Raw genomic sequence first — 11,745 nt, 5'->3', positions numbered from 1 at the left:
GGCGGACCTGGAATTTGATCCAGCCCGGGCCAGAATGGCCTGCTGGTTAACTACAACCCGAGAATCCCCCAAATTTCTTCTGGTCGGCTTCACAGTGACCTTACTGGCTGGTGATATTGCTTTGGGTGTTGCGACTGAAGCCGTGCTTGTATTCTCCTCGACATGCGGCAGTACGGTACTGTCCGGGTTACTAGTCAGTATTACCCAGTATGTTTGTTACCTTACACTTCCGTTACATGGACGCGCGCTTAGTAAGGCCCGCTCTGGACAAGCATCCATCGTGGACAATATGCCACTTGACGAACTACATAGTACAACGTCCGTGAGTGCAATGCAAAGATGCATTATGCCAACCAATAGGCCTTTTATGCAGAGCCACACCTTGTCCGAAGTTCCGGGCAGGAACGGTTTGGGAGCAATCAATGTAAAAGTAATAATAGCCAAAATAATCCTTGATACCAAATTTCCCTAAAGCAATTGCCAATACCTAATATCCTTCCGAAAACACCGGCGCACCCAACGGTTTTTACATGTCGTTATTCGTCACAGATCCCAAGAGAGGGAAAGGGTTGGTAAGAAATGGAAAACATATCCAAGCAGCATCGGACAGGAAATCGCATGTCGAGCCGGTAAAAGCAAGCTCTTTGACGACAGGACATCATAGATAGCTAGAGGGTATACGTGATACACGCTCCATGGTTGTGCACGGGTCATGCTTAATTATTCCATGTGTCAATGCCGAGACCCACCCTCTCCTCCGCTTTCGCTTTCTTCGGAGTCGCACCATCAAAACTCGCCTTGCGTTTAAGACCATTCAGGGGTCGCTCAACACCAGCCTTTCTCACTTGTCCGAATAATTTGGTCTGCAACAGAGTACTTGACTTGGGTGCACTCGCTGGGCCTCGGCTTTCCCGGCGATTGCTAAAAGCGTGGGAACGAAGCATGCTGCTGGCAAGAGCTCCCGCCTCGGACGCAGGGATGTCTTCTTCGGTCTCAGCTTCCTCGATGTCAGATGCCGATATCGTGCTGTCCCGGTCACGGTGGCTGTCATGAGAATTCCTTCCAGGTGTGTTATAATGGTCCCCTTCATGGGCCACTCGAGCACGGGATGGTGTTAGAGGTAGGGTGGAAAGCGAATGGCTTCCACGCACGTGACTATCATTATGCTGCTTGTAGGTACGGTGTCTGTGGGGCGTGGATGTGACACTGGGTGATTCATGGTTGAGGACACGGTCGGCAGCAAGGAGCGCTGCGAACGGATTGTGGCTATCGCTCCCGTTCATCTGATGGCCATTATGGTCCACAAATTGAGGCAAGGCTCTCCGATGAGAAGCCTGAACTTCTGCCTGGGGGCTGGGTGACATCGGACCATGTTCGATCATTTGGGAGAAATGTTTTCGATTGTCCCTGATACGGCCCTTCAGCAAGTTATTCTCCTCTTTTAGAAGGTCGGACCTCTCCCTCTCCTGCTCGATTAGCTTCTTGGCCCGACGCAGCCGTCGATCGAGGGTCGCATTCACTCTTTCAAGTTCCTTATTGCGCTTGAGAGCAAGCTCCAACTCCACGTTGGATACATGCTGCGCATGTTTGACCTCCGGCTGGCAATGACGACTGCGATACTCTGAGCTCTGGATAATCTCGACTTCTCTCCTAGCTAGTTGATGCTCGACCTCGGCACGCTTGATAGCTTCATTGCTTGTGAACGACAGCAGACTGTTCTGTAACTTGAAATGAAGAGCTGACATGCGGGCCTCTTGAGCGACGCCTAATAGTTCTTTCGCGATCACCCGAAGCTTTGACTCTTCAGCGGCATCAATATCATCAGCCGTCGGAAGATTTTCCGAAGCGCCATATGCAACGCAGAGGGTCTTTTCAATATCGGGGGGAGAAGCTAGCAACGAGCTTGAGCTGGACCTTGAACGTCGGCGAGGGGCCCCGGGAATTTGCGAGGATGGCGGTGGCGTCATGTCAGATGAAGGTAGCGATGGAGATAATACAGATCTACTCTGATCGGAATGCGACGCTTGGCTTCCAGCTCCTAGACTCAAGTCTGGTGATGCCGACAGGCTTGCACGCAGCATGGGGGTTGCGGGGCCGGTGATCTCTGCGGGAGGGGCAAGGGAGCCTTGCGAGAGTTGAGAATCAGGATCTTGCGGCATGACAGACGGCGTAGGAATAGGTAGATTAAGATAGATTATACCCGTAGGCAGAAATATTTGCACTGGGAACCTGTCAGTGATGGCTGCATCAATGTGTTGGACACGACGGTTGTCGCGGGGCGGTCAGGCGCATACCTGATCCTAAACCCGATCGATCAATCGGACCGGCTACTTCAGTGAACCTGACGGGACGAGGCGGGTTCGTGGGCCTGGTTGCCGTAGAATCTGTGAGGAATGAAACGGTAAGGGGCAGGAGATCTGAGTGGGAGCAAGTCTACTCCGTACGGTGAAATCGATTAGGCTGCTCCAGATGGGATGTCACTTGAATCGAGCTGCGACGGACAGCTGGGTCGGTGCGCTTATCACTGATAGGCCCGTTTGAGGCACGTCGGACCGAAGGCAAGGTACTTAGTATCTAGTAGTAGGCGATAAGGAGGCGGTAGCAAAGAGCCCAGAGCGGAAGACGCAAGACCGAGCCGGAAGGGAGCTTGACAGATGACAGGAATGATGCCAGGAGCGTCGAGGAGGGGTATTGCAGATGAACGGGACAGTTGAGATGAGACGAAGGAAGCAAGGAGCGCGGGCGGAGGGACGGTTTGATGCCTTAAGGATGTTTGTTGCGGGCGTTGCGCACATCGGGGGAGGCTGGGAGGTCGCTTGCGATGCTCAGCCTCGACCAACCACGACCAACCACCCGCACCCACGTGAGCCCAGCCGCGCGCTAGCCCCCGACCATCCCCGATCCAGCTAGCCCGACGATCCGCGGGCGCTCACCAAAGGTAAACACAGGCCAAACCCCATGGGCCAGAGGCTTGGTCACTCGGGCAACGGCCGCAACTGTCTCCTACTGTCTCCTACTACTCCGTACAGGATAGATCTTTGGGTGTAGATATGGCCACGGTACATTGCTCTCTAATCTTCATTCCGATCTTTTCTGTGTCTCGCAGCGATCACAATGGATGGTGATTCTACAATAAACGTTCCACATTAATTGTTCAGACTCTTACCCCAAGATGGGGTGACAGTTGATATCAGACTCCCGGTATGTCTGATTGAATCATTGAGATCCAAGGGGAATCAGCAATACAGTGGTGGAGAGGGAGAAATATGCTCTGTTGGGATGGACGTTAACTCGAAAGGTGGCACAGCAAATTGTGCCACTAGCATGTACAGAGCGTGTATATATCTCGAGAATCTTTTTAGGTAGACTACGGGGTACATATCTGCCAGACTATTTTTCAACGCCATTGATGGTTTCACATTCAGTTTCATGGAGAACAGAATATGTATCCCACACAAGGTCTGTCTCTGTCTTGAAGTTAATATGTGGCGGTGCTCCCGCACCTTGTATACCGTACCCTGTAATTGATTTCCGCCATGTGATCTGGGGGTGATCCACTGATGAAGACGATAAGGGCCACCACCCACTTTAGGTGACTGCATACTACTACTATGTATTAGTAGTAGTGGTGACAGCCCGGTTTATTTACCGAACCGGATACAGGGGAACAGTGTCCCACTATGGAAACCCGTCCACATGGGATGATCGGGTCAACGACAGGTCACATTCAAGAGCATTGCACTTTCCCATCCCTAGTGGAACTGTCAAGACGTACGGAGTATAGATCAGTGAGTGAATTAGCACTTGGTAATGGGTCCTTCAGGAATGAACCCCTCCTGGTCTCCTCCAGTTCCATCGGGACGATCTCGCCGATGTGGGGGGCGGATCAAAGAGCCAGGGAGCCCTGCAGCCTCAGGCAGCGGTCCATGCGGTGCGGTGCGGCGCTGGGATTCCATCTCCCCCTCGTGCGAAGCTGTAAACAATCAATCCCGACAGCACGGCGCCGCCAGGTCTTCCCTGGAAATCGAACCCCGACAAGACCCGCCCCATCGTGCTCCCATATCTTAACATCCTGGCTTGGTTGGTTCTGCATCCCTCTCCTGAAGTCGGACTATCATGGCCTTCTACCTATGAACGTGCCACCATTCAATCTCTCAAAATCCGCACCACCAATTCACGCAAGGACAATCTCCATTTGCAACCGATCGAAACATGGATAACCCACAAAGAACGCCCGGCCGACCGAGCGGTATCCCTCGGTTGGCCTCCAGATTACCTCTACCGACATCTGCTGCCAATAAAGCGATCCGTCCGTCCCCATCTCGCGAGAAGCTGCAAACCGACCCAGGTCTCAACGCCAGCCGGTTGCGCAGACCCTCCCAGGAACCCGTGTTCAAGAAGCCATTACCGAAGTACACCGTGCCGAAAAAGCCCGTGGTCAGCCAGCGACCGCCAAGAGATGTCTCGCAGTCCAGGACAAGCGACGCGGGGGGATGGGAAGCTGAAGGGGCGTCGAATAACAAATCCCTTCATCTGGACGCCGAGGATGTGGAAACTCGGGGCCGCACACGACCATCGCTGTCCGAACGAACGATCGAGACCCTTTCTCAGATTCCCCCTTCGCCTGGACCTCAGGGGAGACAGTCCAATTTCTTTGGCGCAACTAGCCCAATGCGCTCCCCATCTCGTCCGCCGTCTGCATTGACTAGTTACTCCCGGTCACCATCGAGGTCGTCTTCTCGTCAACCTAGCGGAGGCGATTTCCTTTCCCGTCCGCCGTCTGCCATGCGCCTCCCGTCAAGGTCTGGTCCGTCTTTGTCTGCGAGTACTGCAGCAGGCGATCAAGGTTCCATTCCCAGTACAGACAGCCCGTCGAAGTTGAAAAGGCCATCTGCTAGAATAACCCCCTACGACCGAACCAACGACCTGGCATCTGCATCCGATCTTCGTCCTGCATCTAGCAGGCCGCATTCAAGGCCCGCCGAATCTATTGCCAATGTCCCGCAGCAACGCCTGGAAGTGAAGAAAACACGAAAGGTGCAACCGAGGCTTTCGGGTCAGAAGCCGTCGTTGATAGGGTCACGATCCCCATCCGCAAGATCTACTACATCCGACCTGACCCCAGAACAGCAGACTGAAATCGAGACTAGGAAGGTTTCAAGGTCTTCTAGCGCTTTAAGGGAAAGTATTGCAAAGGCCAAGGCCGCGCGGAAGGCCGAAGCACAAAAAATCTCAAAAGCGCCGACTTTTGATCCGGGGAGTAGCTTTGATACGCAGGATCCGTTCAACCAGAGACCCAAGGACTCAAACCATGGGCTTCTGCGGAAGCGCATTGAAGCGGGCCGAACTTCTGGTCACCTCAACATCGCAGCCATGTCGCTAAAAGAACTTCCAAAAGAAGTTATGACGATGTACGACTTCGATCCCAATTCTACTACTGAGTGGTACGAGAGTGTGGACCTTGTTAGATTTGTCGCTGCGGATAACGAATTCACGGAACTCCCCGACGAGGCCTTCCCCGATATTGATGCCCAGGAGCTCGACCCAGACATTGATGAAAAGGGAAATCAACTTGGCGGTCTTGAGCTTCTGGACCTTCATGGGAATATACTGCAATCTCTGCCAATGGGCTTCAGAAGGCTGCAGCGGCTGCACACCCTGAACCTATCGAATAACAATCTCACCATGGATGACATCCGAATTGTCATGGACATGACGTCTCTCAGAGACCTTAAGCTCGCCAGGAACAGGTTGCAAGGGGTGCTTACCCCGGAGATCGGACGTCTCAGCAACCTGGAAGTCTTGGACTTGCACGAGAATTCCCTCACAGACCTCCCACAGGAGGTTGGCGAATTGGCCTCACTTCGAGTGTTGAACGTTGGCAATAATGCGCTGAGCTCGCTGCCTTTCGAAGCACTGCGCTTGCTCCCGCTAAAGGAGCTCCATGCCCCGAGAAATAAATTAAAAGACACTCTTTTGCCAGCTTCTGTGCGTAAGTTCGAGACACTGCATATCTTGGATGTAGCCAGCAATGCGTTGGTGAGACTTTCGGATCACGAAAGCCTGGAGCTTCCCAACCTACAGACTCTAGCAATCAATACAAACCGCATCCAGGCTCTACCCGATGTTTCCTCATGGCAGGCCCTTTTGACCTTGTCGGCCGAGGACAACAGTATATCAGATCTCCCCCAGGGGTTCACTGGTCTGAAAAGCGTTAGAAATGTTGACTTCACCGGGAACGATATCTCGAGGCTAGATGCGAAGATCGGTTTGATGGAGAGCCTCTTCACGTTCCGCATAGCCAACAATCCTCTTCGGGAACGCAGGTTCTTGAGTATGACCACAGAGGATCTGAAGCGCGACTTGCGTAACCGGTGCGAGCCTGAACCGCAAGATACCGACGATGAAGGCTCGGTTGCAACCCAGTTTACATTGGCGCCAGAAACCCCGGCTCAGACAGCCTCTTGGCAAATCAAGCCGGGCGGTGTCGTTGACAGGTCCTACACCGAGCTACAGGAGCTGGAGGTAGAGCAGTTGGAACGTATCAGCTTTCACGACATCAGATGCCTTCAACTGCAACACAACCAGCTACGCTGCTTCCCTGTCCCTGCCCTCAGCATGCTCGCACCCAACCTCGTCGATCTGGATCTTTCGAATAACCCGCTCGAAAGCGCGGCTCTCTTTTCGGCACCTCTTACTCTTCCCAACCTCCAAAATCTCAACCTCAATGCTGCTGGCTTGAGTACACTTGAGCCGCTACTAAGCAACCTTACGGCCCCCGCTCTTACTTTCCTAGATGTCTCATATAACCGCCTCTCAGGCCCTCTCCCTGCTGTGCGGCGAAGTTACCCGAGCCTGACAACATTCTTGGCCGCCGATAACCGAATCAGCAGTCTGGACTTTGATTCCGTACAAGGCCTCCAGGTTCTCGATGTAGGGAACAATGATATTGATGTTCTTCCGCCGAAGCTTGGCCTGTTAAGGGGAGAGGGCTCCAGCAAGAACTGGGGCAACGGCGCACCCCTGAGACGATTCGAAGTAGCAGGAAACAGCTTTCGGGTTCCCCGCTGGCAAATTGTCGCAAAGGGGACCGATGCGATTCTGGAATGGCTGAAAGACCGCATCCCTGCTGAAGAACTCCGCAGTTGGGAATCAGGCGACGATTCTGATGAGTGATAACTTGCGGCGTGGTGACATGGGAGACACCCGGGTATGGCCCAGAATATGTGCTTGGGGAAAGACTCGGTTTCGGATTATTAAACTATGTATATTATTTCATCCCAAACGCACATACGTATAATTCTTTGGTATCTGGAATCCCTCGACCCGGCTACACAAAACCGGGGAGATACCAGACCTCTTTGACTCTTTTCCCGTCCTTAATCAAAGAGCCGGTGTTTGAATCATATTTAGTACCTAAGAATACTAGTCACTAACAGGCTTGCTAACTTCTTCCATCACTTTCAGCCAGGTCCTGGCCCAGGCTGTGAACTTGTCCTCCTTGTCTTGTTGAGTGTCGGCCGAGCCCGTCACATCCAAGGGCAGAGTGACTAGGTTGACGGCCTTGACGGCAGAGTCCTTCGTCTTGCGGAGATACTGGACCGATCCCTCTAGGTTTGCTTCGTACAACGTCCCCGCTATCTCATCGACATGTCCGGGAATCTGCTGCAGTTCTTTCATCAGGGATTCAAGTTTGCTGACGGATGCCGAAGCGTTGGAAGTCTTCTTTAATCGGTTCGCGACAATAGCGGGGTATATCTGGGCGACGGGTTTGAGAACCCGGAGAGTCGACTTCTTCTGCGCATGGAGAGCAGCGGTATCTTCATCTTCATCCTCCTCTGAATCATCCTCGGCCTTTCCGTCATCGCTCAAAAGTTCGTCGAAGAACTCATCGCCTTCCTCATCAGGGTCCCACTCCTCGATTTCCTGGACCGCGTCCCGCACGAGATCCCTCCATTCCTCCACCCGTTGGATCACGAACCCGACCACTCCCTTGGCCGCGATATCGATCAAGACGTCGCAAGACTCCCACAAGCGCCCTGCCGCTATCGTGACAGCATCCTTCTCCGACTGAGACAGGTCGCCCTCTTTCTTTTGAGCTTCGTCCTTCTTGGCGATATCCTGGACCTCTTGGAGGAGGGCTGCAGTTTCTTTCAGGGTCGTCTGGACGAGAACCCGCACTTCAGTCTGGAACGCTTTGGTGTGGTCGGCTGGGGTAACGAGCAGCGCTGCCGTGACGAGGGATGGAAGCACAGATTCATTCACGGCGGAGAGAACGGTTGCCACGGCCGATGGGGTAAAGGGGGCATTGATCGCAACAAGCGAGAGCTTGGTAGCTTGCGACTTCAGAGTCGTGGCCGAGGCCGATAGGAGGGGTAAGGCGTCTTTTCCGGAGAGCTCGACGGACGTTGCATCTCCGATAGGAGAGGAGATGACTCCCTGTAATTGCTCCACGAGCGTCAGGCTTGTTGTGAGGGTGGCTTGGAGTTTTTTCGACATTTTGATTCGAATTTCTCTGTTATGGCACGGTTGGGCTATCGGTGCAATGGGAGCGAAGTTGAGGCTGATGAATGAAGCTGGCGGGCGGAGAAATTTGTTGTTGCGGCGGGGCGACTTCCATTCCGATTAGGGTTCTGCGGGGTCACCTGCGGGCGGATGGATACTAAGTTCTGCTTGGTATTGGATACACATGCTGCGACCAGTTCTTTGGACCAGGATGGCCTCTAGTCACCACGGTAGGGTATGTAGGTGGGTGAGAATAAGGGGTGTGCACGGGAGCTTACAGCTCGCTGCTGGAGATATAGAAGTATCCCAGAATCAAATGTGACGGTATGTCTTGCCTACTGCCGCTTGGTCCATTGAAATATATACCCGAAAGACATCACTCTCTACGTCAAGAGATAACATGCACCACTCATCGTTTATTTAGATCTTTAAGAATATTACGACAGGCAAGAACCCAGATATCTGGCTCATGTGTCTTTCTTGCTCTCTAGTCCTCGTTCTTCCTTGCTCCTGTGCTTTCTGAAAATGGCACCGTGTAATTGCTCTTCGAACTTCCATACTGACTAATTCCTACTTCAATGAACAGTGATCCTATCTTGTGTAGCACACACAGCATCGAGTTAGTGTCCAGGCCCATTATTTCACCGGCAAATAAATCCGGAATTGCTCACAGGGTCATCAATTGGCCGGACAGCCATGCCCTAAGCCTGAGCCCTCATTTGCCGATTTGGGAGCTTGACTGCTTGGCATCTCCGATCTCCGCCCAGCGACCGAAAGCTCCGTCACCATCTGCTTCCATCCCTCTTCAACCCCTTCCACTCAACAGCGCGGACTCCCTCTTCCTATTGTCTCCGCCCATGTGTCGTGCAGAGAGTTTGAGAGCTCGATTCTAATGACCTAATACCCCAGCCCCCTTCCCAAAAGATGGGCACCACCAAACCTCGTCCTTCCGGAAGGGCTTCCGTCGCCAAGGTCCAATCTCTACCGGACAAGACATTCATCATTGACAATGGCGCGTATACGATAAAAGCGGGCTATGCACCGGATAGCTCGCCTCCGGACGACGAATCGAAGGCGCTCTCAGCTTGCTCGGATATTCCCAACGCGATCGTCAAGACCCGTGGCAACAAGATCTACGTCGGTTCTCAACTCAACACGCATGTGACGGATTGGAATGAGATGGTGTTTCGCCGCCCCGTTGAAAAGGGATACATTGTGAACTGGGAGGCGCAGAAGGAAATATGGGAGCACTCGTTTTTCGACGAAACGACCGTGCGCAGCAAGGACCTTCGCATCACGGACCCGGAAGACACGACGCTGCTGTTGACGGAGGCACCGAATGCATTGCCGGCGCTGCAGAAGAATGCCGATGAAATCGTGATGGAAGAATGGGGGTTTGGGGGTTATCTGAGATGTGTTGGTAAGGGTGCCGGATAGCCGTATTTGTCCGTTGCGTCGCTAATTGGAATATGCGTCGCCTAGGCCCGTCGCTGAATGCTTGGAATGACGTCCAGTCTTTGTTCGGGGACCCTATTGTGCAGGAGGCAAACTCGGCTGTGCCTCCAAGAGAATGTCTCTTAGTGGTCGATTCTGGCTACTCTCACACCACCGTGACACCGGTTTACAAGGGGCAACCGCTCCAACGTGCAATTCGCCGACTCGACCTCGGTGGTAAGCACCTTACGAACTATCTGAAAGAAATTGTCTCGGTAAGACAGTACAACATGGTGGAAGAGACTTATATCATGAACGAAGTGAAAGAGGCGGTTTGTTTTGTGAGCAACAACTTCGCTGGCGACATGGAACAAACGTGGAAAGGCAGTCGGAAACGCGGCCTGCCGGAGCTCAGCGAGGGTGTGGTGGTAGACTATGTCCTCCCCGACCCCAATGCAGGCAAGAAGGGCTTTATGCGACCGCACGATCCTCTGCTGAACGCCAAGAAGAGGAAGGGAGCTCTCTCGGGTGCCAGCACGGAAGCACTATCCGAAGACGCCTTGGTCTTGGGCAACGAGCGCTTTGCTGTTCCAGAGATCCTGTTCACCCCCGGTGACATTGGCATGAAGCAGGCGGGGATACCGGATATTATCATGCAGAGTCTTTCTGTCTTGCCTACCGGACTGCACCCGGCCTTCCTGGCCAACGTTTTGGTCGTCGGCGGCAATGCGCTACTCCCCGGATTCGTGGAAAGACTGTAAGGTGGCATCATATCTTTACGGATTGGCAGTTTGCTAACCCGGTGCAGGGAGACTGAGCTGCGCCAACTGGCGTCCGCGGAATGCGCTGTACGAGTTCGAAGTCCTCAAGAGTAAGCGCTGCCCTACCGTCTACGAATCTCCTTGAGCTTCAAGCTGATGAGATTCTGTGCACAGTCCGATTCGCTCCACCTGGCTGGGGGCGTCCCGATTTGCCACGAATAAAGACGACCTTCAGAAAGTTGCCATCACCCGGCAGGAGTACCAAGAACACGGTTCTTCCTGGGCTAGTCGGAAGTTTACTGGTGCGCTGTAAGTTCGGTCGGCACGGCCGTCCGTGGCATTGGAGCGTCTGGGGTTTGATAGGAGTTGCTTGCGTGCATGCTTGCCTTGATCTTTCTTTAGCGTCTATCCGTGATACCCTCGCAGTAAGAAGAAGACGGTGGATTTCCTAGAACAATGTCATTATGTCCAAGGCCTCGATTGGGCAATCGACCCTCAGGATGGGTTTCCGTCGGGGATGGCGGGGATGGCGGTGATGGCCATCAATGAGCTAGTCGTTCGGGCGCTGCTCGACAACGCAATCAAGGCATTGGCGAACAGCTCGGGACGTCTGTTGGGCCGTGGCTGTGGGCGATCGGGGGGGGGGTGAGTCATGGGGTGGGATTGGTGATTGTTGCGGTGAGGCTGGGGGGTTGGTGGTGGACGGAGGAAGTTCCCTCCCATTGCTACCTAATCAATCTTCCGCCAGCCTCTCGTCTCCGTCCCTCGCGCCCCGCACTCGAACACGTCGACACCTCCAGCGTCGGTCAACCGCATGGTGCTGCTCGGTGCGCAGTTTACTCGTCCACCCGAGCAAGCTCGCCATGATCCCCTAATCTCTCCGTTTCGCATGGTTGGTCCAGGGAGGAGCAGGTGGTGCCCCTCTTCGAGGTCATCCTACAGCTGCATGGGCGAATGATGACGGACTCTCGACAGGAAGCGTTGTCTGGGAGGCATCTCTAGCAAATAATGGAGTCGGACATGTGGCATTCGACCGCCCTACCCA

The 11,745-nt window shown here is 53.6% G+C and overlaps 4 protein-coding genes across 4 annotated transcripts; 2 read left to right on the top strand and 2 right to left on the bottom strand.

The window, feature by feature from the left end:
• Window positions 1–594: 594 nt before the first annotated feature.
• Window positions 595–2,376, bottom strand: BO80DRAFT_167862 (uncharacterized protein). The gene is made up of 2 exons (XM_025713923.1): window positions 2,295–2,376; window positions 595–2,221 (listed from the first exon to the last, which is right to left on the bottom strand). The coding sequence occupies exon 2, from the start codon at window positions 2,157–2,159 to the stop codon at window positions 717–719; it is 1,443 nt and encodes a 480-aa protein (XP_025572337.1). The 5' UTR covers window positions 2,160–2,221; window positions 2,295–2,376; the 3' UTR covers window positions 595–716.
• Window positions 2,377–3,996: 1,620 nt separating this feature from the next.
• BO80DRAFT_167853 (uncharacterized protein) lies at window positions 3,997–7,301 on the top strand. Its single transcript, XM_025713922.1, has one exon. The coding sequence runs from the start codon at window positions 4,213–4,215 to the stop codon at window positions 7,174–7,176; it is 2,964 nt and encodes a 987-aa protein (XP_025572336.1). The 5' UTR covers window positions 3,997–4,212; the 3' UTR covers window positions 7,177–7,301.
• Window positions 7,245–8,564, bottom strand: BO80DRAFT_427688 (uncharacterized protein). Its single transcript, XM_025720079.1, has one exon. The coding sequence runs from the start codon at window positions 8,497–8,499 to the stop codon at window positions 7,426–7,428; it is 1,074 nt and encodes a 357-aa protein (XP_025572335.1). The 5' UTR covers window positions 8,500–8,564; the 3' UTR covers window positions 7,245–7,425.
• Window positions 8,565–9,308: 744 nt separating this feature from the next.
• On the top strand, window positions 9,309–11,336 carry arp6 (actin family protein). Its single transcript, XM_025720078.1, has 4 exons — window positions 9,309–9,925; window positions 9,988–10,696; window positions 10,748–10,810; window positions 10,875–11,336. The coding sequence occupies exons 1-4, from the start codon at window positions 9,430–9,432 to the stop codon at window positions 11,011–11,013; spliced, it is 1,407 nt and encodes a 468-aa protein (XP_025572334.1). The 5' UTR covers window positions 9,309–9,429; the 3' UTR covers window positions 11,014–11,336.
• The last annotated feature ends 409 nt before the right edge of the window (window positions 11,337–11,745 follow it).

Source organism: Aspergillus ibericus (genome assembly GCF_003184845.1).
Source record: "Aspergillus ibericus CBS 121593 unplaced genomic scaffold BO80scaffold_39, whole genome shotgun sequence".
Taxonomy (NCBI): Eukaryota; Fungi; Ascomycota; class Eurotiomycetes; order Eurotiales; family Aspergillaceae; genus Aspergillus; species Aspergillus ibericus.
The sequence above is the reverse complement of the archived record's forward strand: the minus strand, read 5'-3'. Positions and strand labels throughout refer to the sequence as shown.